Source organism: Schistocerca gregaria, chromosome X (genome assembly GCF_023897955.1).
Source record: "Schistocerca gregaria isolate iqSchGreg1 chromosome X, iqSchGreg1.2, whole genome shotgun sequence".
Classification (NCBI taxonomy): Eukaryota; Metazoa; Arthropoda; class Insecta; order Orthoptera; family Acrididae; genus Schistocerca; species Schistocerca gregaria.
Window position 1 is genome coordinate 478,583,131 of NC_064931.1, and position 25,841 is coordinate 478,608,971.

The 25,841-nt window shown below is 40.6% G+C and overlaps 1 protein-coding gene across 2 annotated transcripts in view; it reads left to right on the forward strand.

The window, feature by feature from the left end:
- The first annotated feature begins 3,359 nt into the window (after positions 1 to 3,359).
- LOC126298908 (protein FAM91A1) overlaps positions 3,360 to 25,841 on the forward strand; it is a 148,089-nt gene continuing 125,607 nt past the window's right edge. The window contains exons 1-2 of one of the 2 annotated variants that reach the window (XM_049990450.1): positions 3,360 to 3,724; positions 11,792 to 12,086. In XM_049990450.1, the coding sequence (XP_049846407.1) occupies positions 3,653 to 3,724; positions 11,792 to 12,086 (367 nt within the window). In that variant the 5' untranslated portion in view covers positions 3,360 to 3,652. The remainder of the gene's footprint in view (positions 3,725 to 11,791; positions 12,087 to 25,841) is intronic. The other variant, XM_049990451.1, reaches the window with a different exon arrangement.

Here is a 25,841-nt window from a genome sequence, read left to right on the forward strand (position 1 = left end):
CAAGGCACAATGCCTTCCCGTACTGAAAATGATGATAGGTTTTCCACAACACATTGTTTCAAGAAAAGCATAAAGAAAAAATGACATCTGGAAAAGCAAATAATGCAAGTGGAAGAAAAAAATGAGGAAACAACCGATGTCATAATTTCTTTTTAAATTAATAATACACACATTTTGTCTGTGTTATCAAACAATGTATTTGGGATGTTCAAGATATTTACAAGAGATATAATTTTAGCAAATAAATATCTCCTATACCACATGATATGAACACTATGAAATATATATTTCTGACTCATACAATGCATCAACTAAGGACACATGTACTAATGAAGCAGTCAGAATGTCTAATGAGGTGCTCTAATATGATACATTAACTACAGAGAAAACATTTGCACAGCTTTGTTTAGCTAATGTCTCAGTATTTATATTTATTTAGCTGACTGATATCAATACAAAGTGCTTGTAAGAATGACACATTTTAGAACTATTGCATGTATACTGAATATATATGAAAGATATTAAGAACTAACCCTTTCTGCAGCAGATTGCTACACATGGAAGAAATCCAGTAATTGTCCCAGTAAGTAGCATTCCAACTAGTCGATGACTGGCAACTAAAACAAACTTTAAAACTATTAAAATATACAGTAGGAATTGAATTTCCCTGCTCCACACTATTTTACAGCTGGACAGTGATCAGAATGAGAGCACTACAGTCTGACATTAATGTCTGACTGAGACTGTGTGTGCAAGTTGGCTTTGTAGGTAGGACTGCAGTCAGAAAAAAATATACACAATGGTTGTAATATGTTGTGCTTAAAACCAAACTAATTATTCCAAACATATATAGTGTTTTCATATGAAACAAGGGAGGAGGGTGGGATGATCTAAACTTTTTTACATTAGAGAACACAAGCCTAATGGTACTATAATGTATTACTAACACCCCTGTATTAAATGCCCAGAATCAATACCCTGATCATAGCTTAACTAATTCCTAAATTTTATTGTTGTCTCATAAGTGATAAGAAAAGGAAAATGTTTTTCTGAAGTAAGTAGCTTACCTATGCAGTTTCGAAACTTCCATAGTTTATCAAAACTTGCTGCTATTTGAAGTCAGTCCTACTCAGTTGTTGGAGCCTGTAAGAAAACAGAAGTGGAGTGAAAAATCTCAGGAAAAATGGACCTTCAAATACTTATCCCTTAAAGCGTTACTGATTTCGCACCACACGTCTGTTATCAGTTTCGACAGACTCGAAACTGAAATACGATGCGCAAATGAAAAGCTCATGTAGGATTCGCTAATCGCCAGAAATTGTAATTTAACTGCTAACCTAGAAAGGAACAAAATATGAGTTTTCAGCTAATATATACGTAGTTGAACAAAGAATCATATGAAAAAATATATACACAACATTAAAGTCTTGCCTTCTGCTTGGCGAAATTGATTCCCTCATAACAATGTCTCTCAGGCGAATATTCGGCTCAGTGGAGGTAACAGCTTGTCGAAACAAGCTGGAGCCATTCTCACAAAATGTTTGAAATGCAATAGATCCTCCAACCTCAACTCCTTCATCAATATCCGTGATTTCCATAAATCGCTCCAGGCAAATGCTGGGATGGTTCCTTTGAAAGGGCACAGCCGACTTCCTTTCCCATCCTTCCCTAATGCGATGAGACCGATGACCTCGATGTCTGGTCTCATCCCCAAAAACAACCCAACCCTTCATCAATAACGAATACTAGTCCTTTTTCTGGTACCATCTTTGAAGCCAGGGCCAAACCCAGCAGCTTCTATTTTTGCCGCGTCTCTCTTCCGGCTTTTTCTTTACGATGAAAGCTGCAGCTACGGTAATAAGCGCCAAGGCGACATCTTCCTCCATCGTTCTAAGGCTCGTCTTTATGAAGTATTCAAATGCCTTTTGTAATGAGAGCATTTACCCATGTGGGCGACTTATAGTTTCATATAAACTACATGAAAACAATAGAAGCATCTAGTGACCATCTACAGAACAAATTAATGTAGTGCCCTTACAAAAAGATGTAAACTACCTGATAGTCTCCAATGTGAACTAAAGCTGTCAATTCGCGTTCTGGAAGCTGTCAGCAAACGAGCAAAAACGTAGAGCAGACGACTACAAACACACGCGTCGTATAAATGCTGATTTGGTTGAACGATCTACCGCATAGAGCGCTGCAGTAGAAGACGACTTTCTTGTGAGAGTCACGCGTCTGGTGTAAACCGGGCTTAGGAGCTAGAAGCAGTTCTTCATCTCCCATACAGTGAAGCAAATCTCTTCCACTTCAAGCTGTTTGCTTTCCATATTTAGGGAGGAGCAAAACAAGAAGAAATGGTTTGGTAACCATGGACTCTAAAGCGCATCCTTATAGAAATATGAACACTTGTTCAATAGAAGAGATGTGTCTCACAGTAGTGAAGAGAGACATGCGCTTATAGCTCTTGCAGTATGCATTTTAGATCCCATGTTTTCTAGACTTCTTTTTTTCTTGTTATATGAGGAATCCATTCTTGAAGTTCTGCCATCGACTTTCTTTTGAAACACCCTATAGATGTAAATTGGGAAATAAGACGAACTTTCTGTTACCTTAACAACAATAAATATTGTACTGAAACTGAAAATAAATTTATTATATTTCAATTTTTATTTTTTAAGGATTTTTAAGTAAAGTGTCAGTTATTTAGTAAATCTCTTTTTTACATACCGCAGCGTTACAACGAATTTCTCTTCTGGTGTCGCTTGGAGTGGTAGGCCTGGTCTTTTCTCGTCAAGCGCCGAGTTATTCTCTGGTGTATGTAATCGGATATTCGGGTAGACATTCTTGTATAAGCTAAAATACCTACTTTCATCCTTTCATCATTTCTTAAATCACGAAACAGATGTTGCTGTTCTCTGTAACCTTTTCTACAGATATCAACTACATGAAAACCATGATTCCTATTGTCCTTCAATAACTTACGTTCCCAAAAAGGACTGGGTTCACTCAAAATGAGGAGCTTAATTGTTTGTTAACGTGGCGACGCCTTGTTAAGAAATGATGTAAAATGCCGCTTTTCCAATCCTATCGTAACCGACGCCACTCTTTGCTGTACCGTTCTGTCGCTTTGACGCCCGCTGCTCACCGCTCGACTACTCATATCGTAGCCGAGCCCATTTGAGTGTGTCGACACATCAGTAATATTTGATACATATACCAACAGTTTCTTATGGGATGTCTCTATCTTTTTATACTTTTTTTGATAACTTTTGCAGTTCGAGCTTGCTACATCGAAAACAATATTTACAATTATCAATTTATGTAGGGTAGCGATATCTCGACTACAGGTATTCGATACCAGTGTCGATGTGGTTTGTGTAGAGACGAGAGGGTGTGTGTTGTTGAAGCGAAATGTGTACAAATAGTCACATTGGCAAAGCAAAGATTCAGTTAACAGTTGACGGAAGTTTTATTATCAGGTGAAAATCGGATATTTGAAGTGAAGTGGTGCTTTTCTTGCTCGGCAGCACATGCGTTAGTTTATTTCAAGAAAAAAAGAACAAGTGAGCAGAATAGTTTACGTTTTGCGGCAATCATTTTTAAATGTATACGTACTTACTGATAGCAGCTGTAGCAAGACATTCTTCACAGCATGAACTCCGAAGTAGAGTTCCACATACGAAACAATGATACTTGGGCGAAACTCCCTGCTAATGTTAAACAGGTAAAGAAAAATTTCATTCAATATTGCATATTAGTGTATCCATGTCAGTCAATGCTTGACACTTATTTGATAGTTAAATGTCAGTCCAGTCATGGGATTTGACACTACATGGTGACTAGAGTTAGTCACTTGGTATGTATCATAAATGCTCTCTTCCAAATGATTACATTTGGAAGAGACCATTTATGATCTGAAACATTTAGACCCGTTCCCAAAAGAAATATATTGTTTTTTATATAAGGTATTTGCTCAACAATTTTTTGTTCGTAGTAGTAGTAGTACTAGCAACGTCAGTAATGGTAATCTTCATACGTAGAACATTTCTACAAGGATAATGCACATATGTTATTACAGTTTAAGAATTAAAAAAAAAAAAAAAATACATATCCCTAAAACCTAAATCAGGTTGTTCTCATGGGTGATGTAATCCTTAACTTCCTCAATAAACTGCCAGCCCATTAAAGGCAGCCCAGTCACATTTGGTTTATCACCAGTGTGTAATGCTGTTTTGTTTATTCATTTACAAAAAAGTTATTTCCTAGTGTAAAAAGCTAGTGATATACTGTTCATCTATTTCCAAGCACCAGTCGTTACACTAACCCATTAGCTGAAGCATCTGATACCGCTTTGCCAGGTCTTAACAATACTTTAACCATTGAACTTATGTTTTACCTTTGGCTGTGCTATAGATCAACATATCTACACATCTTCTCATATTCACATTTCTTTTCTTAGGCAACTGACAGCCAGATGGGGCTTCTTTCCCCTGAACTCTTGGTTGTGGTGAGAAACTGATCTGTAGTGCAGCCCAATGTCTAGATTGGGTTGGAAGGTGATATTTTGCTTGTGAGTTGTCAAAGCTAACAAATGAGAAAGCAAAGCAGAAATTTTGGTTCTGCTAAGAAACTGACCGGTGACAAAGAGTAATGTTTATGTCCCTACCACATTGAACAATGATGTTGTAGGTCCAATAAGCAAATTTTACCCCAAATTGTCACCTCCCAACACAATGAAGGTTTAGGGCCATGCTTCACATCAATCTCACCACAACCTGCATTCCAAAAGCTAATGCAGACAAAATAAATGTTGTCAGTGTTCTGTTATTTTTCTGTTAGTACACACATGATGTCACATGTCACACCATCATCACATTTTGGATGAAGCCGATGTAAGGTATCGGTATATTAAGACACACTGTTAGGTAGTCAGGAATGTGTTGATGATCATCATGATGATGACTGCAGTTTATTCTTCCAAGTATCATTTTCTAATGTTAGGATTTGACAGTTTAATGCAAGGAAAAAGGAAGTAATGTATACACCAATAGTAATATGGATTATGAGGTGAGTATATGTGGTGTCATGGCTTTGTTTAAAGGACCATCCTGCTGTTTGCTTGAAGTGATTGAGGAAAACACAAGTCAGTATTGTCAGACAGAGCATGAGCCTTCATCCTGCCAAATCTGAAGTCTGTGTCTTAAAAAAAAAAAGTGCTATTGTTTGTCATTTCATTATACCTAACATACAATGGTTTTATGTTTTAAATACTTGGAACATGAAAATATATCAAAACTAGACATGATTGTCTCAATGGGAATTCCATGATCGTTCAATAAATAAAATATGGCGTTTCAGTCTTCGATCGCTATTCTTTATTTTCAATTGCCGGTTACAGAGTAACTTGTCCGTACAGAACACTCGGTTCGCTGTTATGACAGCGAACCGAGTGTTGTGTACGGACAAGTTACTCTGTAACTGCAATATATGATCTGAAGATGGGCAGCTAGCCCGAAACCAGTAATTGAAAATAAAGAATAGCGATCGAAGACTGAAACGCCATATTTTACATGAAAATATAATGATACAAAATTGAATACTTACCACTGCACTCATCACACACACTTGCAGATGACTTTAGGATTACCACCATGCTGCCTCTCTTCCATCTCCATTTCTTCCTGTCAGCTTGTTTGAAAAAAAAAAAAAAAAAACTGAATTGGCATTTTCTCCTGGTGAGTGAGATGGTGAGTTGAGAATAATGGCCAGACATTATTATGTACTTCCAATCTTGAAAAAGTGTAAATACTATGTGATAGAGATGTTGAAGTTGTCACATTTTTATGAAACTCTACTCTGGTGGGAATTTAAGAACATGGGACCTGGATAAACTGAAAGAACCAGAGGTTGTACAGAGTTTCAGGGAGAGCATAAGGGACCAATTGACAGGAATGGGGGAAAGAAATACAGTAGAAGGAAAAATGGGTAGCTTTGAGGGATGAAGTAGTGGAGGCAGCAGAGGATCAAGTAGGTAAAAAGATGAGGGCTAGAAGAAATATTGAATTTAATTGATGAAAGAAGAAAATGTAAAAATGCAATAAATGAAGCAGGCAAAAAGGAATACAAACGTCTCAAAAATGAGATCGACAGGAAGTGCAAAATGGCTAAGCAGGGATGGCTAGAGGACAAATGTAAGGATGTAGAAGCTTATCTCACTAGGGGTAAGATAGATACTGCCTACAGGAAAATTAAGGAGACCTTTGGAGATAAGAGAACCACTTGATGAACATCAAGAGCTCAGATGGAAACCCAGATGAAAACCTCTTTCATCTCACTGTGTAAATTATTGTACAGTTTTAATCCGTGATAGAAAATGCTGTTTAGAGTTTTTTAAATTTGTTTTCCGTTGGTAAATGTTACGTCCAGACTATTTGTGAAAACTCGTATTTACTCTTATTTTTCATCATATACACAATGGACTGGTAGATGAATTCAGTTGGTGCAGTAAAGATACCTAGTGTTTTAAAATATTTCCTTACACAATTAATATTCTGCTCTAGTAACTATATGTTTGCTACATAGTTTGTAGATAACATCATTTATGTTTAATATGTTAGAATTGTCTTCCCTGTTTAAGCTGACATTCATGTTCCTTGTTTCTTCATGTGCAGTTTCAATGCATTATTTAGCTACTGACCAGTCGTAGACTCATTCATATGCCTTCTCAATTATGAATTCTGGCGTTTTATCAGTGGCTATAGGTCTAATGTTGCTGTTTCCAGCAAAATTAATTATCATTTCATTTCTTATATTGTCTGAAAAGTTATTGATATAGATGAAGTATAGAATTGGTCTTAATCTACATCCCTGAGCAACACCAATGTCTGGCAGCCATTTCACAAAAAAAATTAGTTTCATCTTAAGTGTGGGCTGTCTCTATCTGTGACACCCTGCTTATGACTGTAACCATTCCTCTTATACTTAATGATTCTAATTTGTTTATCATCATTTTATGGTTAATAGTGTAAAACTTTGGACAGATCTAAAAATATGTCAGTAATACAGTCATCCTTTTCAAGAGCTTCAGAACTACATTTGTAAACCCCTATTATGGCTGATAGTGTACTTCTGCTACCTTGGAAATCAAAATATGATTCTTTAAGAAGTCAGTGTGTCTTTTGTGATTCTTTTTTTTATGACGAGAGCAGAGAAACTACCTGATAATATTTAGTATTTTCTGGATTACTTTTCTTTAGTAGGGGCACGATTCATTTTGCTGCATATAATCCAGAAGGATATCATACTGAAAAGACTCATTTAATATGTTTCCTAATGGAGTTTCTATGCTGTCAATTCAGGTTTTCACCTCTTCTAGGTGGGCTGTATTGTCATCCTAACTGCTTGCTCTGTTGTGGAATACAACATCATTGTGCTGGCACAAGAATCATTGTGGGTGCTACAGCTGCAGGTTCCCCGCAATAGCTGAAAAATAATCATTTATAAAATTTGTTAGTTCCTGGGGCTTTTGTATTAATCTACATCCATGTTTCATTTGTGTTATTGATCTTGTATCTTCCAGTTTTTTGGTTCATGTCACCCTTTATTTTTAGCAAACAGTACCCTCTTGATATATTTGTGTAAATGTGATAATAATTTAGAAACTGTGGATTAGTGCAGTGTTTTTGTAAAAGGTTTGCAGTTAAATTTTTGCAAAAAGCTAGTTAGTTCTAATTATGGTACATTTTCCAAGGCATAGAGCAAGACACACTCTCTCCTCTAAATGTTTTAACGTAAGCTGAGCAGCCCTCAGCTCGATGCCTGTATTGGTGCTTTACCTCTGCACTTGGGACAGTGAAGGCTGGATGAAATTCAACAAGGACAAAACCTCTGTCCTCATGACAGTTATTGACAATAACTCTTTTTTTTAAAAAAAATATATATGAGTTGCATTGCCAGTCACTATTTAAAAAAGCTTTGAGTTGTGTGTATCTTGTCTGTTTCTCAACACTAATTGGTGACTAATCATATGAGGGGCAGGCTACAAATCCCAAGGTCTGTGGTTCAGTCATCTCTTTTTCTGTCACTTATTGCTTCTTCCACTTTGGCAATGATTTGTTAATATGGAAAGTACTAAGTTGATATTTAACTGTATATACCTCCGTAACTTGTTGGGTAAGTCAGTTTAAAGGTCAGAGGAAGGTGGTGACATATTACCTCCAACAAGAACATGCCTAATAAAATACTATGGTACTCTACATGACCGTCAGTTTGATGGCAGCTTCACTTTAAAATGTGAAAAGGTCCATTCTGAGTAATAAAATATTATAAATTACAGTAGTTTAACAAATTTGCTAAATGCTACAGTTTTTCCGTAGTGGGAAAATGACTCTCCTACAACTTTAAATGATCGAAACAGGTATTCATTTAGTATAACAACATTTTACAGTGTGCTATTTTGTGGTGTATTTTTGATCTTGGTTAGTAAAAGACATAAACAGTATAGAAAATAAAAATGTGGGATAAACAACTATAACATAAGCATACAAAACTTTTTTAAAATGATGTCATTGGTGCCGTTTAAAACTGTTTTTCAAAGTTCCCCACAGGCGAGCAACTGTGCCACCATGTCCTGTTCATTACTTTGGATGTGTTTCATTCAGTATTTGCTTTGATACTGAATGAAAGTAGTAACTCAACTATCATGATGAAACCACATAACATTAAGGGTATTTACAAGAACACTTACCAAAATTTCTTTAAGGATATTAACAAGTGTGGCCAGTGAGAGGTCCTTTCAGTAGAACATGATCCAATGATCTACATCCTCATCTTACTCCACAAGTCACGTTATGGAGTGTGGTTAAGACTACTTTTACAATGACAATTATTTCCCTCCTATTCCTGTTCATTTTGTGAATGGTGCATTCCTCCATATCAGCTCTGATTCTCTTATTTTCTTGGCATAGTCATTTTATGAGGCGCATTTGGAAGGAAGTGGTATGTTGTCTGACTCTTCTTGGAACATACACTGTTGGAATTCCAATTCTAAGCCTCTCTGTGATTCACGATACCTCCCTTATATAGTCTGTTGCTGGAGTTTGTTGAACACCGTCGTTATGCTGTCACATTTTCTACACAACCTCATACTGGAAAGTACCACTTTGCATTGGATCTTTCCTATTTCTTTTATCGGTCCAATCCAGTAATGTTCCCAGATTGATGAGCAATACTCAAAAATCAAGCAAATGAGTGTTTTGAAAGCCACTTATTTCGGGGATTAATTACATTTCCTTAAGATTATTCCAGTGAATCTCAGCCAGCCATCTGCTGTACACACAACTAGATTTATTTAGTCATGTCACTTTAGGCCATGATGGACAGTTACTCTTAGTGATTTACCACCAATGTAATCAAACAATAATGCATCTCATTACCTGCTTATGTACAATAGTTTGCGTTTATTTATGTGTAGGGTCAACAGCAGGTCTTCCTGCACTTCATGCTGCAATCTTCATACAGGCAGTAGCATCATCCATGAACAGCCACAAAGAGTTTCTAACATTATCTGTTAGATCATTTATAGATATTGTACACAGTAATGACTCTACAACATTCTCATTGGGTATCCTGAAATTACTTTTACATCATTTGGTTTCACCCTGTTAAGAACATGTTAACTTGCATCTGTAAGGAAGTCCTGAATCTAATCACGGATCTGATCCATTACTTGGTAAGCTTATATTTTGTTCACTAAATGACAGTGCAAAACTCTATCAAGTGCCTTCCAAAAGTCAAGGAACATGACATTCACCTCAACACCGTTATTTACGGTGCTCTGCATCCTGTGGACATGTGGAGTAAGCTGAGTGAGACAATATCTTTATTTGCAGAATCCATGTTGATTTTTATAGCAGAGATTTTCATTGTCCAAAGAGGTCTTAATGTGTGTGCATAAAACATGTTTCATAATTCTACAACAGACTGATGTGAAATCACCAACAACTAGGAAGGATTCTGTACCATCTCTTAATGCATAATGCTCAAATTTTGATGTCCCTGGTCCGTGAATGCGCTTTCATTAGTAATCAGTATCATTTTTATGAAAGATGTTTCATCTTGTATGTACATCAACACAAATCTACAAAATGGCCCATTTTTAGAATTCAGTTTCATGCAAGTAGTAGTGTAGACTGACATGCAAAGGATGAAACTTACACTGGTGCAGTAGTTGAATGATTCTGTCGGCAGAGTCTGGCTTTAGATGCAATATCTTACAAACTGCTTGGACCGCTAGAGGTAGCTTGTCATGCCAATTATCTTTTGTTAGTAATTTTTTGAAGTGTTTATCTGTCCTTTATTGTGATATGAACTTCTGATTATGATGTAGTTTGACAGTTTCTTTGCCATTCCTACCACATTTGCCGTAAACTGAAAGAATATTGAGTGCTTCTCACACTTTTACAATCTACATACAAAGAAAACGCTTCTGTGCACTCTTTCTGGTACCAGGCTGAGGGTTGTTCAGCAATGTTTCCACCTTCAGTGGAGGAGAGATGTATATTACTACCTGCCTTGGTCCAAGTAAAGTATGCTCCTGATTATTCAGACATGCAGTCTCTGGTTTGAGGATTATCTGGGATTGTTTTAGCAGTTTTCAAAAACATAAAAACTTAAGGCTAAAGTATTGTATTCATAAGTAGCGACAGTATTTTTGTTTATAGTACACTACTATGTATGTGGCTCATGTTTTACAGCTAGAAGACAGTGCAAGCCCCACTCACTGTTGGATACCCCTGAAATATTTTTCCTTTGTTTCCCATTCCATCATTCGGGAAATCAGTGATTCTACTCTTATAACATCTCCAACACCGATTCCCCGTGTGTATGTTTACATGACATTTCTTTCAGTAGCTAAATGTCGGTTGTTTCTGTATACTTTCCTCACAAAGCTAATGGTAGGACATTAGTTATTACTGTGCTATTATCTTCCCCCTTAATTTTCAAAGAACAACAGAATTAGTGTGTAGCACTCAAAAAAGATTAATTTGATTACCAGTTGCATCTGGTAACCCAAGTGACTAAAGTTATTTATATGTAGTTTCTTAGTTGGCTTGAACCTATTGAGGTGACACACTTTTTTAGTGCACAGGAATCACATTTGAGAAGGCAGTGATTCAAATGCCTGTTCAACCATTCAGATGTAGGTTTTTTGTGGTTTCCTAAAATTGCAAATAGTTGCCAAAGGAATCAATACTATGGTTGAATTTCTTTCACACCCTTCCCTCAATCTGAGCTTGTGCTCTGTATTTAATTACCTTACTGTTGCTGGGACGTTAAACCATAATCTTCCTTCAGTTGGCTAAAAAGAATGATTGTACATTTGATACTTACTCCAGTCCAACATTGGAGCACTTTCTACAGACACCCTATAAGATATTATTCAGTATCACAGAGAAGAGTCTTAAGTTTGAGATTCTGTTTCTGTGTGTGAATCAAGATGTATGTTTTTATGTGCTCTTCTGAATATCACCAATGCCTCAGTTCATATTTAAGAGAAATCAATGAGAAGTATGAAATTTTCTCTCATTATTCGGCAGTGTGTGTTTTATGTAGTGCTTTAGTATATGAAAGTAACACTATCATATTCACCAATGCCTTAGTATGTAATTCACAGTGTACCATACTTTAATTTAAAAAAGTGTGTAATTATGATGCTGATCAGAACTCCACTTACATTCCCCCTTTTTATCTTATGTGATTCAGATTCTATATCAGATTTTAATTTTTCTAGAGCCTTGGAAACTCGCAGAAAGAATACGAAAAATGGATAGTCCAATTCAGCCTCGGAAATCAATTGAGATACAAAGGAAATCTCATCAGATTGGTTCGGAGAGATGAACGCCGTTATTATGAAGATGTGTTGGATTATAGCAAACAAAATTTAATGCTATATCCTTACCATCTATCTGATGTTGTTGTAAAGGGGCTAAGAGTAACGCCTTTCCAATACTACACGGCAATGATGGAGAGTATTATGGCACAGGAGAAGAGCTATGATTCTCTTCCTAACTTTACAGCTGCTGACTGTGAGTACTGTGTGAGATATTGAAGATTCTCATGACTACATCTGTGTAAAAAATGTTTTTAGTTTACTTGCTGCATCAAATCTGGGTAAAATCTTGAGCTTTTGACAAAATCCTCCATGTTTGCGAGGAACTACTGACTTTCATGGCTGTTGTTGTGGTGACAACATAGCTGTCTTGTGACTGGTCAGTGTAAGTCATCATTACGCCATGCTGCCAAGGATTGTATCCATGCCTACGCTGGTGATGTGTCTGCTGTCTTAGGAATGCAAACAGTTCATTACATTTCTCTGCATCTTGTCAGCATCGGGAACTCGCTTCCACGCGCCGCTAAATTTATAGTCGCTATCCTGGCTGGAGTCGTTTTCACACATTCTAAATTCTACAGCTTCTTTAATAACAGAATCCAAGTATGTAGAAGCATGGGACTAGATATTAGTTTCAGCAGACTTTATTCTTTCTTTATTTGTGAGACTCCTGATTTCTAAAGTTCTCATTTTTTGTTGTGTCTCTGATGTTCTGTGTACCGGTGACTAAAGGTACTGATAGACTGACTGATGTAGTTGGTTCTGCGCTCACAATTAGGTTTATAAAGTCCAGGGAACCTGAGACTGAGACAGTACTTGACTGAGCTCAGTTTTATCAGTATATTGACAACACACATATGGCCAGGCCACCTGGCACTGAAGCTCTGGAGCAGTTCATCGATCATATAGGTAGCATGTATCCAAACATCTTATTTGCTGTTGAGGCAGAGAGAGAAAAAAGCTAGGATTTTTAGACATTTTGCTTCAACAAAAATCAGATGGACGGTTTGGCCACTGTGTCTACAAGAAGTTGGTGCACACTGATTTTTATTTAAACAAGCAGATTTTCCAGCACCCAGTCCAGAAGAGAGCAGTTTTAAGTGCTTTAATGTACAGGGTAGCCTAGGAGGAATGGTCACTATTCAGGAATGTTACTGAACAAGTGCTTGTAGTTCTTAAGGTATGCATTTTAGAGCCCATGTTTACTAGATTTTTTGCTTAAATGATCATTCTGATGTATCCCGCAGTACTGTTCCTGGGTCAGCCTATATGTAGTTGCAACTGTTAGTTACTTGGATTCCAAGATTGATCATCTGAAGTATTTCGTTCAGAAGAATGACTGTGGAGTATATATAGTGTTAATGCTCTCCAAGAAACAAAAACACGATAATGTTGCACTACTACATCTAGAAAAATAGATAGTGTCCTGGGAAGAAGAGGCGTAAGACATATTTTCGGACCACGTAAGAAGGTAGAGGAGATGCTGTATCCAGTTAAGGACAATCTGAGTCTCAGGGTTGCTGATATTTATAAGATTCCTTGTGGAAACTGAAGCAACTACATCAGTAAGTCTGTTCGTACTGTTATGTCAACCACTGTGCAGAACGCCAAAGTTACATTAAAAATTGAGAACTTGAAAAATCAACTGTTACTGAGCACCCTATCTCAAGTCAACACAGAATAATGTTTTATGAAACTAAAATCAGTACCATTTTTCCATATATTGGGATTCTGTTATAAAGGAAGCTGTAGAATGTAGAATATGCAAGAAAAATCCCAATGAGGAGAGCAGCTATGAAAGTAGTGGCGTATGGAAGTGAGCTCTCAATGCAGAGAAGACAGAGAGAAAGGTGCTGAGTTCTTTGTTATTATGAGAGCAAGGGCACCATCAGCATAGGCATACATGCAGCCTCTGGTAGCATGACGTAAAGATGATGTATGCCGACCAATCAAAAGCTGTCTATGCGCTATATATGATACTGACAACAACAGCCACAAAATTCTATACTTTCTGGCAAAGACTTTGTAAGATTTTGTTAAAAGCTTGAGCTATTACCCAGACTTGATGCAATAAGTAAACCAAGAAAGTTTTATACACTGTATAACTCTCTTCATAACTATGTGGAAACATAATTATTAAAAGTAAAATTGTATTTTCTTTTGTCAGTGTTATATTAGAGTAGTCAACAACATTTTTATTACTGAGAATGCAAATGACTTTCTTTGTTAAGTCATGAGTGCTGTATTCGAAAGTGAAATCAATTTTTGGTTATATGGCTTAGTTTTCATGACGTGTTATCCACTATTTATTGTATTCCTTGGAAACACCATGTATTGGACATTCTTCTGTAGCTTGACTTAAATATTCTTCAGATTTAAGTGTTAGCAAATTTTAAAAATAATCGAAATATGTACAGCATTTGTCGTATATGGCCCCCAGTTTAGAAAATTACCTCCAGAAAAGAAGACAGTTTTATCGTACTGTGGGTGAACTTTGCTTGAACATGTGAATAACATTGAGGTGTTTTGTTTTTTTTTTTTCCCTCTCCTCTTAAATGTCTCGGCATGAGAGCTCTGATAATTGTTGGAAGTGACTGCTTGTTCTAAATTCATGAAGGTTTGGGATTTGTGCTAATTCAGAATAAATGGGTCATACTTGTGAAAATAGGAAATTATTTTATATGTCTTTGGAGAGTTAATGCTGAAATCACAAAAATAGAAACATGATTCTCTTGTAAAGAAGACTTTTATTTCGGGTGTAAGATTGCCAACTAGAAAGAGAACTGCTTTCTCCCACCTATGATATTCCTCATGTACTACACTCTGGACAGGCTGGTCAGGGAGATCCCATCACATGTCGTTTGCTGTTTGTATGAATTACAGAGAACCAACAGATGACGCAACTGACTTTCATGTCTGTCGGGGGGGGGGGGGGGGGGGGGAAGAGGGAGATGGAATTATGTTGAAACCAAGGATAACTGTGTAATATCCAAATTTACTATGTGTTGTAAGAGCTGTGAGTCACAACGAAGAACTGCCAACACCACTGTCCCCTTAAAATGTGACAGTGAGTGGAAATGAGTACAGTAATGAACATGCAGAAGATAGTGAATGAGGTATGCTCCAAAATTATAACGCCACCATGAATCAAGTGATCCACATTTTTTGTCTTGAGGGGAATCTTGCTGAATGCAATTTAAAGTTATAAAGGCAACAGGCAGAGCTTTAACTTCTTGATTAAAATGACGGAATAGTCTTCTGTCTGAAATGAAAGTGGCAGTTGTGCTATTTATTGTATTTCTACAAGGAATTTGACATGGTGTTTTGTAATGATGTCATATCTGATGTGAAGACTCTTGGTCGTGATTTAAGTGTGAGTGAGTGGTGATTATATAAGTTCTGGGGCTTCAACGGCCAGTGTTAATTTGAATAAAGCTATTTTGAGTCTTTAGCCGTGTCACAATAAAACAACTATACCGCAGACTAGTGGTTCTCTACAGGGCAACTAACTGCAAAGATGGTCAAAATGTCAGCAGGATAATTTCTTTATTGCAGTCTAACACCCAAAGTGATTTTATCCAAAGATTGGCACATGTTCATAAATTCTAGCAAAGTTAATCCAAAGGCAGCACTGCTCCATAATCTGAAGACATTTCAATTTGTTCACATTAAACATGCAGTTAATCTGAAGGAAGGCTACTCACACTTCTTCAGTATGAGAAATACAAATGATGTGTATATGAAGATCTCAGAGTAATTGAAATTCTTCTTCGCCTGCAGCTCGGATATACAAAGCACTGCTGCTTTCATGTGAGTGGGACAGCAGGAACTGAAAAAACACTATCATGGAAAAAGTCCTGTTCAGAATGAACTGCTGCTTGTACAGAAGACTGTGGTGAACACCCTACTTGAAGACTACAAAAATGTGTGTCTACCGCCACTGCACATTAAATTGGTCTCATCGTAAACTTCATGAAAGTCAACGACAAAACTTCCTGTGAGATCATGCCCTTGTCAGAGACATTTTGAAGGATCAGTGAAGCGAAAGTAAAGGAAAGAATATTTGTAGGATCATAAATTAGGGAATTAATGTCTGAAGATGAATATTTTCTTGATTTGTTGACGATGGTGGAAGAATGGCACGGCTCCCTTTCACAAATGACTACAAGAATATTTTAGGCCTCACACAAAAGAGATTCATCTTGATATTGCAAAAGAACCACTGGGATTATACATCCTTATGGGATATAAAATGTCACTTAAACTACATTTCTTGAATGGCCATTTTAACTTCTTCCCCTATAACTATTAGCACTGTTAGTGACGAACATGGAGAACATTTCCACAATTACTTTTTCAAATAACAAATGGAGTACCACAATCTTGCATGACTACTGCTGGCCATTACAAAGTGACATTCCTGAGGCAAAGTATACCAGAAATTTTAAAAGGAATATTTTTGGTATGACTCTGTACTAGTCTTTACTTTTTTATTTTATTCGTTTCATTGGTTCCATTGTGTTGTGATGGATTTTGTTGTTGTCTGAATTTTGATGTCTTGTTGTGAGAGCCTGTCATTTGGCCAGATGCTACATAAGCTGCCATAAGCATTTACAAAAATCATTATTGCATGAAGACAGAGGCGGGTACCAAACTTTTGAAACCAGACGTGGATTTTTTTTTTTTTTTTTTTTTTTTGGGCGGGGTGGAGTGAATTGCCTACCAGTTATGCTATATGTTGTTCTTATAACTGGAAAAAAAAACCTTTGGATGCCAGTGTTTTTGCTAAACCTTGGGAAGATATTGTTTTTTTTTTTTCTATTTTAGAAACAGAAAAAATAACTTTAAAGTATTAATTTACGTGTGAAACCACAATCATATTGTGTGTGTGTGTGTGTGTGTGTGTGTGTGTGTGTGTGTGTGTGTGTGTGTGTTTGCAGTTATAATATATCAACTTTATTATTTCAGCTTTCATGCTGTAATGGAGATTATTCTGTATACCTTGTCATGATAAATTTTAAATCAAGTCTAATATCTTCTGCAGAGGGAAATTGGAAACTGATTATCCATTGTAAAATGGCATCATCCAGACAGAAGCTTTGGAATCTTCTTGGTGTTTATCATTTGTATATTTCTGTCAGTTTTGTTCACAATTTTGATTACAGTTCTTCCATAAATGTGCCAGATTTTTAGTTATTCAGATGGACTCTTTTCTTACGAGTGTGGTCTTTTCTTCTTACTGGGCAAAATTTGACAATTGAAAATAATACCCTTAGATTGCAGAAGATAATGGGAGAAAGTTATAATAAATAATAAAACATTCCCCCCCAGGGGGCTCGCGGTCCTTTCGTGAGTACGTGCGTGGCGAGCACGGGGCCCCGAGCTATTGCAGCCTTCCTTCTTTTTCCGGGCTGCATTTCCTTTCCCTTCCCCTCCTTTCCTGTCCTTCATCCTTCCCTCCGACCTCTCCTCTCCCTCTCTTGGTGTCCCTACTTATGGTGTCCCTCCTTATGTTGGCCCTGCTATTCTCCTGGTTCTGTTGACCTTGCAATTCGGCCTTGTTCTGTAATTCCTTCATCCTTTTGGTATTCTCTGGTCCCCTCTGGGGTTTGACCTCCATCACTAAATTTTCTTCCATAGTGTGAGCCATTTGGGGAAGAGCGCCTTACCTAGTGTCTCCGGCGTGTGCCATCATCATTGATTCCATCGTTTCCTTTACGTCGTTGTTTGACGCTAGGGTCCATAGCCAGCACGGTAGCCAGCCCGTGTGGTGGGGTCGCTATGTACCCTTTTGGTTGAGCCCCCTGAAAACACAGGGATCACACGTCTGATACCTGAGCTGTGACCACCTCATGTAAGCCTAGGAGTGGTTGCTTGTCGTCCTGGAGCATCGGAACTCCCAGCAATGGCCGCCGTGCCAGACAGCCCTTGCTGTGGCTGGGTGGCGCCCATGAGGAGAGCCCCTGATCGGAGTGGGTGGTATCAGGGCGGACACTATGCTCATGAAACACATAAGAGTCCACAACTCTGGCCGTTCTCCGGCCGTCTCTTTGACTGGAAAAGATTCTTCACGTGCTGCTTCCTCTGCCCCTTCCGCCTTCCCTTCCGTGGCTACCCCCTGGGAGGAGGGCCAGGCTCGTCGGCTGGGGGCGAAACCTTTCCCTCGCTATCTGGTTTGCACCAGAACTGATGGGGATACTTTTACTCATACGAAACCTATGTTTTTTGTTGAACACATCGAAGACAAGTTTGGCGAGGTGGACTCTATCAGCAAGATGCGGTCTGGGTCGCTGTTGATTAAAACCGCTTCAGCTACCCAGTCTGCAGCTCTCCGTGCCTGTACCCATCTTGGTACGATTCCTGTGTCAATTACCCCACACCAGTCCTTGAACATGGTGCAAGGTGTAATTTTCCATAGAGACCTCCTCCTTCAATCTGATGATGAACTTCGGGACAATCTAAGCCGGCGGGGGGTTCACTTTGTTCGGCGGGTTCAGAGGGGTCCGAAGGACAACCGCGTTGACACTGGTGCCTTTATCTTGGCCTTTGAAGGGGACACCCTCCCTGAGAAGGTCAAGATTATGGTCTATCGGTGTGACGTGAAGCCATACATCCCACCACCTATGCGATGTTTCAAGTGTTTGCGTTTTGGCCACATGTCTTCGCGCTGTTCGCAGGCCCCCCTCTGTGGTGACTGTGGACATCCGTTCCATGAGGGAAGTTCCTGTGTTCCCCCTCCTGTGTGCGTAAATGGTCGTGGGAATCATTCTTCACGGTCACTGGATTGCCCAGTGTATCAGAAAGAGAAAAAGATACAGGAGTATAAGACTCTTGATCGTCTCACCTATACCGAGGCCCGTAAAAAGTATACACGCCTTCATCCAGTGACCCTGACAACTAGTTATGCTTCAGCAGTATCTTCACCCCCTCCTCCTCATTCCTTACCCCAGTCCCGAACCCCTTTCCTCCCCCCTCCCCCTGCGGTTCCCACACCATCCCCTCCGGGCACCGCTTCCTCTCCCCGGCTGGAGAAGTGTCCTGCTTCTTCGGCGTCTGCCGGTCATGGGTGCCCCTCGCGGGATCCCCCTTCCCGGCACCTTCCAGGCCAAAGGTCTGCTGCCACGCGGCCACCACGAGAACCACGGTCTGCGGGCCCCCAGATCGCCCGCTCTCTTTCTGTTCCCGATCTTGCTGTGGCTGGCTCCATTTTGTTGCACAGCCCTCCACGATCCCAAACAGAAAGAAAGAAGAAGCACAAGTCCCGGGACAAGGAGTCTCTGGTGTCGCCAGAGGTCTCGTCCCCATCTTCACAACCTGACTCTGACCTGTTATTCATGGATGTCGCCCCCTCCTTGTCGGTGACGGGTGGTGACCCACCGGCATGACTGACATTAGCCTGTTCACCCCCCAATTGACTCATCGTTCTTTGGCTATTCAATGGAACTGTAATGGCTATTACCGTCACCTACCGGAGTTGCAATCCCTTCTTTCGTTTTACTCTGCGGCTTGTGTGGTTCTACAAGAAACTCATTTTACTGGTGGTCACTCACCAACCCTCCGTGGCTTCCGTGCTTTCTGTCGAAATCGGGTCGGCCCCCTACGGGCGTCTGGCGGAGTTTGCACGTTGGTCCGAACGGACATTGCCAGCACGTGGATTCCTCTCCAAACTACATTGGAAGCAGTTGCTGTTAGGATCCACCTGGACTCTGGGGTCACAATTTGCAATCTGTATCTCCCTCCTGACAGAACTCCTACACCTGCCTCCTTAAGTGCCCTCCTTCAGCAACTTCCTCCTCCCTTCCTTATACTTGGCGATTTTAATGCACATCATCCCTTGTGGGGCAGTGCATTTCCATCTAGTCTGAGGTCATCTCATTGACCAGTTTATTACCGACCACGACTTGTGCCTTCTTAACGATGGCTCCCCTACCCATTTCAGTGCCGGTCATGGTAGCTTTTCTGCCATTGATCTTTCTCTCTCTTCTCCCTCCCTCCTCCCTTCCCTACAATGGTCACCGCACGACGACCTTTGCGATAGTGACCACTTCCCGTTGATTCTCTCGCTCCCTTCCCGCTCCCCCATGGACAGATCACCTCGTTGGTCCTTCCAACGTGCCAATTGGCCTCTGTATACTGCACAGGTCGTTTTTTCTCCCTCATTGTCGGATGGTATTGATGATGTCATACGTGACATGTCTGACGCGATTGTTCACGCTGCTAGCCTTGCTATCCCGCGCTCATCTGGACCATTTCGCCGCCGGCAGGTCCCTTGGTGGAGTTCGGACATTGCCGTTGCCATCCGTGATCACCGTCGAGCTTTGCAACACCTTAAGAGGCATCCATCCGTTGCCAATCTTATTACCTTTAAACGCCTTCGCGCAAAAGCCCGTTACTTGATCAAACGGAGCAAACGGATGTGTTGGGAACACTTTGTTTCTTCCCTCGGTTCTGCTGTCCCTCTGTCGCGGGTATGGGCTACACTTCGCTCTCTCCAAGGTTGCCATCGGCAGTCTACCCTCCCGGGTCTTCACCTCCCGGATGGCCTTTGCACGGACCCGTTGATTCTCGCGGAACACCTTGCGACCCATTTTGCAACAGCGTCGGCATCAGCCTCCTATCCGGCTGCTTTCCTTCCCCAGAAACAGCGGGCCGAAGCTTCCGCCTTATGTTTTACCCCCAGCCAGTCAGAATCATACAACGACGCTTTTACTGAATGGGAACTTCTTTCCGCACTCTCCTCTTCTCATGATACGGCCCCTGGCCCAGACTCCATTCATAACCAACTGCTTCAACATCTCAGTGCTCCACAACAGCGACATCTTCTCCGGGTATTTAACCGTATTTGGCTCCAGGGTGACTTCCCTTCTCAATGGAGGGATAGCATCGTGGTTCCCGTCATTAAGCCCGGTAAGAACCCCCTGTTCGTCGACAGCTATCGGCCAATTAGTCTGACGAACGTTGTTTGTAAGTTACTTGAACGGATGGTAGCCCGTCGGCTCACTTGGGTCCTCGAATCTCGGCGTCTGTTGTCCCCTTACCAGTGTGGCTTCCGAGAGGGACGGTCTCCGATCGATCATTTACTTTGCTTGGAATCCACAGTTCGGCAGGCCTTTTCCCAGCGCCGCCATTTGGTTGCTGTATTTTTCGACCTTCGCAAGGCCTATGATACGGCTTGGCGCCATCATATCTTACTTACACTTCATGAGTGGGGTCTTCGGGGCCCACTCCCGATTTTTATCCGCCAGTTCTTGTTTCATCGTTCGTTTAGGGCTAGGGTTGGTACAGTTTTAAGTTCTCCGCGAACCCAGGAGAATGGCATCCCTCAGGGTTCCGTATTGAGTGTACTTCTGTTCCTCATTGCTATAGATGGACTTGTGGCCTCCGTCGGTCCTTTGGTCACTCCTGCTCTGTATGTGGATGATTTCTGCATTTGGGTTAGTTCCTCTTCGATGGCCGCTGCAGAGCAGCAGCTTCAGGGTGCTATACGGCGTGCCTCTGCATGGACCATCTCACACGGATTTCAGTTTTCTCCTTTAAAATCGCGAGTGGTCCACTTTTGTCACCGTGTGACAGTCCACCCCGATCCAGAGCTCTATCTCAATGCACAACGATTACATGTGGTCCCACAGTTTCGTTTCCTTGGCCTTCTTTTCGACAACAAGCACACTTGGCTGCCTCATATCAGACGCCTGAAGATAGGATGTTTCCGTAAACTAAACGTCCTTCGCTTCCTTGCCCACACCTCTTGGGGTGCTGGCCGTTCCACTCTCCTCCACCTTTATCGGGCCTTAGTGTTGTCTCGCTTGGACTATGGTTGTCAAGTTTACGGTTCAGCTGCCCCTTCTACATTGCGCCTCTTGGATCCGGTCCACCATCGTGGTATCCGTTTGGCCATCGGTGCCTTCCCGACTAGCCCTGTTGATAGTCTCCTGGTTGAGGCTGGGATCCCCCCCCTTTCCATTCGGCGCTCCCAGCTTCTGGTTTCGTATGCAATCGCTGTCCGTTCCTCTCCCACTCATCCTTCCTATTCTATCCTCTTCCCTGCCCAAGGAAGTCGCCCACCTGACTCCCGCCCTCGGGCGGGTTTACCGGTTGGGCTCCGCCTAGCGTCTCTTCGCCGTGATTTTCAGCTTCCTTCCTTTTCCTGTATCCCACGTTCCCTCCCCAACACACCTCCTTGGTTAGTTCCTCGGCCCCGAGTTCGGATGGATCTCTGCCGAGGTCCGAAAGATTCCGTTCCCCTGATGGTGTTCCGTTGTTTTTTCCGCCGCATTTTATCTGAGTTTCGGGATGCTGTTGTTTTTTACACTGATGGTTCTAAATCTGCTGATCGTGTGGGCTATGCCTTCACCTCCTCTGTAGGCATGGAAAATCATCTCCTGCCAAATGCATGTGGGGTGTTCACTGCGGAATTGATGGCGGTCTCCCGGGCCCTGGCCTTTATTAAACAGTCCAAGCTCAATCGCGTTTTGTTATGTACAGACTCAATGAGTGGCCTTCAGGCACTTGACCAGTGTTTCTCCCGTCATCCCTTGGTCTCCTCCATCCATGACCATCTCGCTGATCTCCACCATGCTGCTTGTTCTGTTAGCTTCCTTTGGGTCCCTGGCCATGTGGGCATCCAAGGAAATGAGCTTGCTGATCGTTTGGCTGGGGGAGCAGTCACTTACCCCCCATTCCCTGTCACCCCTCCTGTGGCGGATTTACGGCTTCATCTCAAATCCCACTTTGCGCAATCATGGGCCACATCCTGGGAGGCTACCTCCTTGTCTAATAAACTTCGTGCGATTAAGGTGACACCTGTCCCATGGCGTTCTTCCTTACGCCTCTCGCGAAAGGACTCAACCACCCTCTGTCGTCTTCGCATCGGCCATACCAGGCTGACCCATGGTTTTCTTTTGCGTGGTGAGCCACCCCCACTTTGTGGTTGTGGAGCTTTCCAGTCAGTGGCCCACATTTTGGTGGAATGCCCCCTTCTTTTAGCTCTGCGTACTAAGTACAGACTTCCCTGCACTTTACCCTTAATATTAGCAGACGATTCCCGGATGGTTGAACTGGTTCTCAGTTTCCTCCGTGAAAGTGGTTTTTATTCTCAGTTTTAAGGATTTTCATCTCCCTCTGGAGTAGGGGCAGGGCGGTGAGGGTTGGGATGTCTCCCACTGTAGGCTGTGCTTGGAGATTCCTGACTCCCCTCCCTGGCCATGTTCCTTCTTTTTTCCCTTTTACTGTTTTTATCGCCTTTTAGGTTTGTTTAATCCCTTTTACAATCTGCCCTTTTACACTCTGGCGGTTGAACGCTTTTTAAATAGCATGTGGTCTTGCTTGTACTGCATCACAGGTGGGATATTTCCTCTCTTGAGGTTGCCCATTTACTGACTTCCCTCCTTGTGTTTTTATCATTGACGACACAACTGCACTTTTTTAGCCTTTTACCTTTTATCGTTTTTGACTCTTCTGAGCTGTCCCTCTGTCGGAACTGACCGCCTTTGTAACAAGGGACTGATGACCTTGCTGTTTGGTCCCTTCAACCCCAATCAACCAACCAACCAATAAAACATTCATTGCCATAGTCTTTCATTATTTTTAAGAGGCACAAAAAAGTCTCTAGAATATTAGGCGTCTTGAAGGAGAAGGAAATTGAGAACAACAACAAACCATCCAGGAAGAGGATATGCACATTATAAAACCCATCAAATAAACTGAATTTTTGACAGACACTTAAATAAAAGAAAGTACATCACACCACCACCCTCCCTGCCCCGTCCCCCTTCCTACCTCTCTCTCTCTCTCTCTCTCTCTCTCACACACACACACACACACACACACACACACACACACACACAGAGAGAGAGAGAGAGAGAGAGAGAGAGAGAGAGAGAGAGAGAGAGAGAGACTGACATATTGGTGGCTACAGTTTCATTAAGATGTTTGGCTTAGTATTTAGTATACAGTCTCACCTGCACTTAAGTTTATTGACAATCAGTTCTGAGGACAAACACCCACTATTCAAACTGTGATGAAGCTATATTCTGATCGCTTGATATTGCTCTGTGCGCCCATGGAAAATATTAACAACATATGGCTTGCCTAAGGAAGAGTTACAATTTCATATCAGCGGTACTTTCCATTGAACTAAATTATTCAGATTGGAATAATGGGCATGTATGAAATTGATAAATATAACTTGCAGCTGCCTATGGCCACACTGATGTAGATAATGAATGCAGGACTCATTATACAGTAACTACCTTCATTGATTACCCAATTCAAGATGGACCATATCCAAGCTTTTTGTTGCTTTTGGATTTGTTGGTGCCAAGCTACTCTAGTCAACATGTCAGCAGCATTCTTCAGATAAATAGTTACAACATGTAACATTATCATAATGTGACTATTGAGCATAACAAAGTTAGTTTTTAAAATTTTGATTTACATTAAGGAGGCCTCTGGTTGTATTGTGTGGTTAATCTGTAAATGCATATATCTGCAATGATGTGATGTTATTGCGAGATTTCAAAGTGCAACTGATGTTTGAAGATTAGCTGAATGTAGTGTTACGTGAAACATGATATGAAAAAAAGAGCTAAAAATGTGCAACTCTCAGAGTATCAAATAAATACATTCAGAACAGTTGCAGGAAAACAAGAAAAAATGTGTCTAAGTAACAAAGTATTAACATTATGATCATTTGCAGAACATATCTTTCACCTTCATTAGAACACAGAAAAACACTACTTCCAAAATGGCAAATGATTATTGTATAATAGTATTAACATTCTTTTTGTTCTGTTTATATAAGTACAACATGGAGAAAGATTGCCTAAATGCCTCAGCTTGAGATGTAATTTTTCTGGCCTCTTCTTCACAGTCTCTATCAAAGCAGTAGCTGGGAGCCAGCAGGCTATCCTGGGTTACCAACTAATTCCTGGCTATGGGAAATGTGTAAGCTTAATTTTTTAAGATAATGGACAGCTTTCTTTCTCTGTTGCCCAGTTTCACGGTATTTGATTTTCAGTAACTCAGTTGATTGAACCAGTGATGTTCCTTCTACAGTTTCAGTGTTCCTTGTTAATCCAAACTGTCATGAACAAGGGTAGTGCTGTACAGTAGGTTATAACAGCCACTACAATTTCAAATGTAGCATGTGGTAACTCAGAAGTAGAAGATAAAAAAACCCTTCTATAATAATAATAATAACGTAGTTTTAGAGTGAGGGCATTATCTAAATGGGGTGAAAGGGAGAATTACAGTCTCCTTCTGCAGTGCTGATGAATATCTGTTTATCAGACTAATTATTAAAGTGCTGCATAGGCAAGACGTTGAAAGCTCAATTAACTGTCATGTTAATGCAAGTTCTTGAGTCTAGGAACTTAATAGCTGCTTCCGTTCTGAAAATACTCTTCAGTTCAGGCATTTCTGGTGCTATTCATATGGAAGTCAGAAGGTCCTATGCAGACAGCTTCTCATAAGTCTTTTTCAGTACCAAGGGGATTCTCGTTACTGTATAAATGTAAAGCAACTTATAAAAAATTCGTAGATAGATATGATGGAATAGAGGGTGAGATATGTCCAGGAGGAGCATGTCGTAAATCGTGTTCACCCATCCTGATTAATGTTTTCCATGGTTTCCCTGTATCTGAGTATATGCTGGGAAGGTTCTTTTTAAAAAACCGTGTCTTATTTTTTCCCCTTTCCTGGTACACCTGCACTTAGGCTTTGTCACTACTGACTTCAATGTTGATGAAGTGCTACTGTTACTTTCATTCCTTTCTGAACCAGTTTCTCTTTGAGTGGTAGCCACTGTTTATATGGTATACAGGATTTATTGACAAACTATTCTCCATTTCAGAGTTCAAAGAGCAGTCTTAAAAGGTTTCTGTTGGAGGCTGGTCCTGTTTGTGGACTACTGAACTAGTGTGTGTCACTGCTGAATGAATAGCAGTTGAAGCAG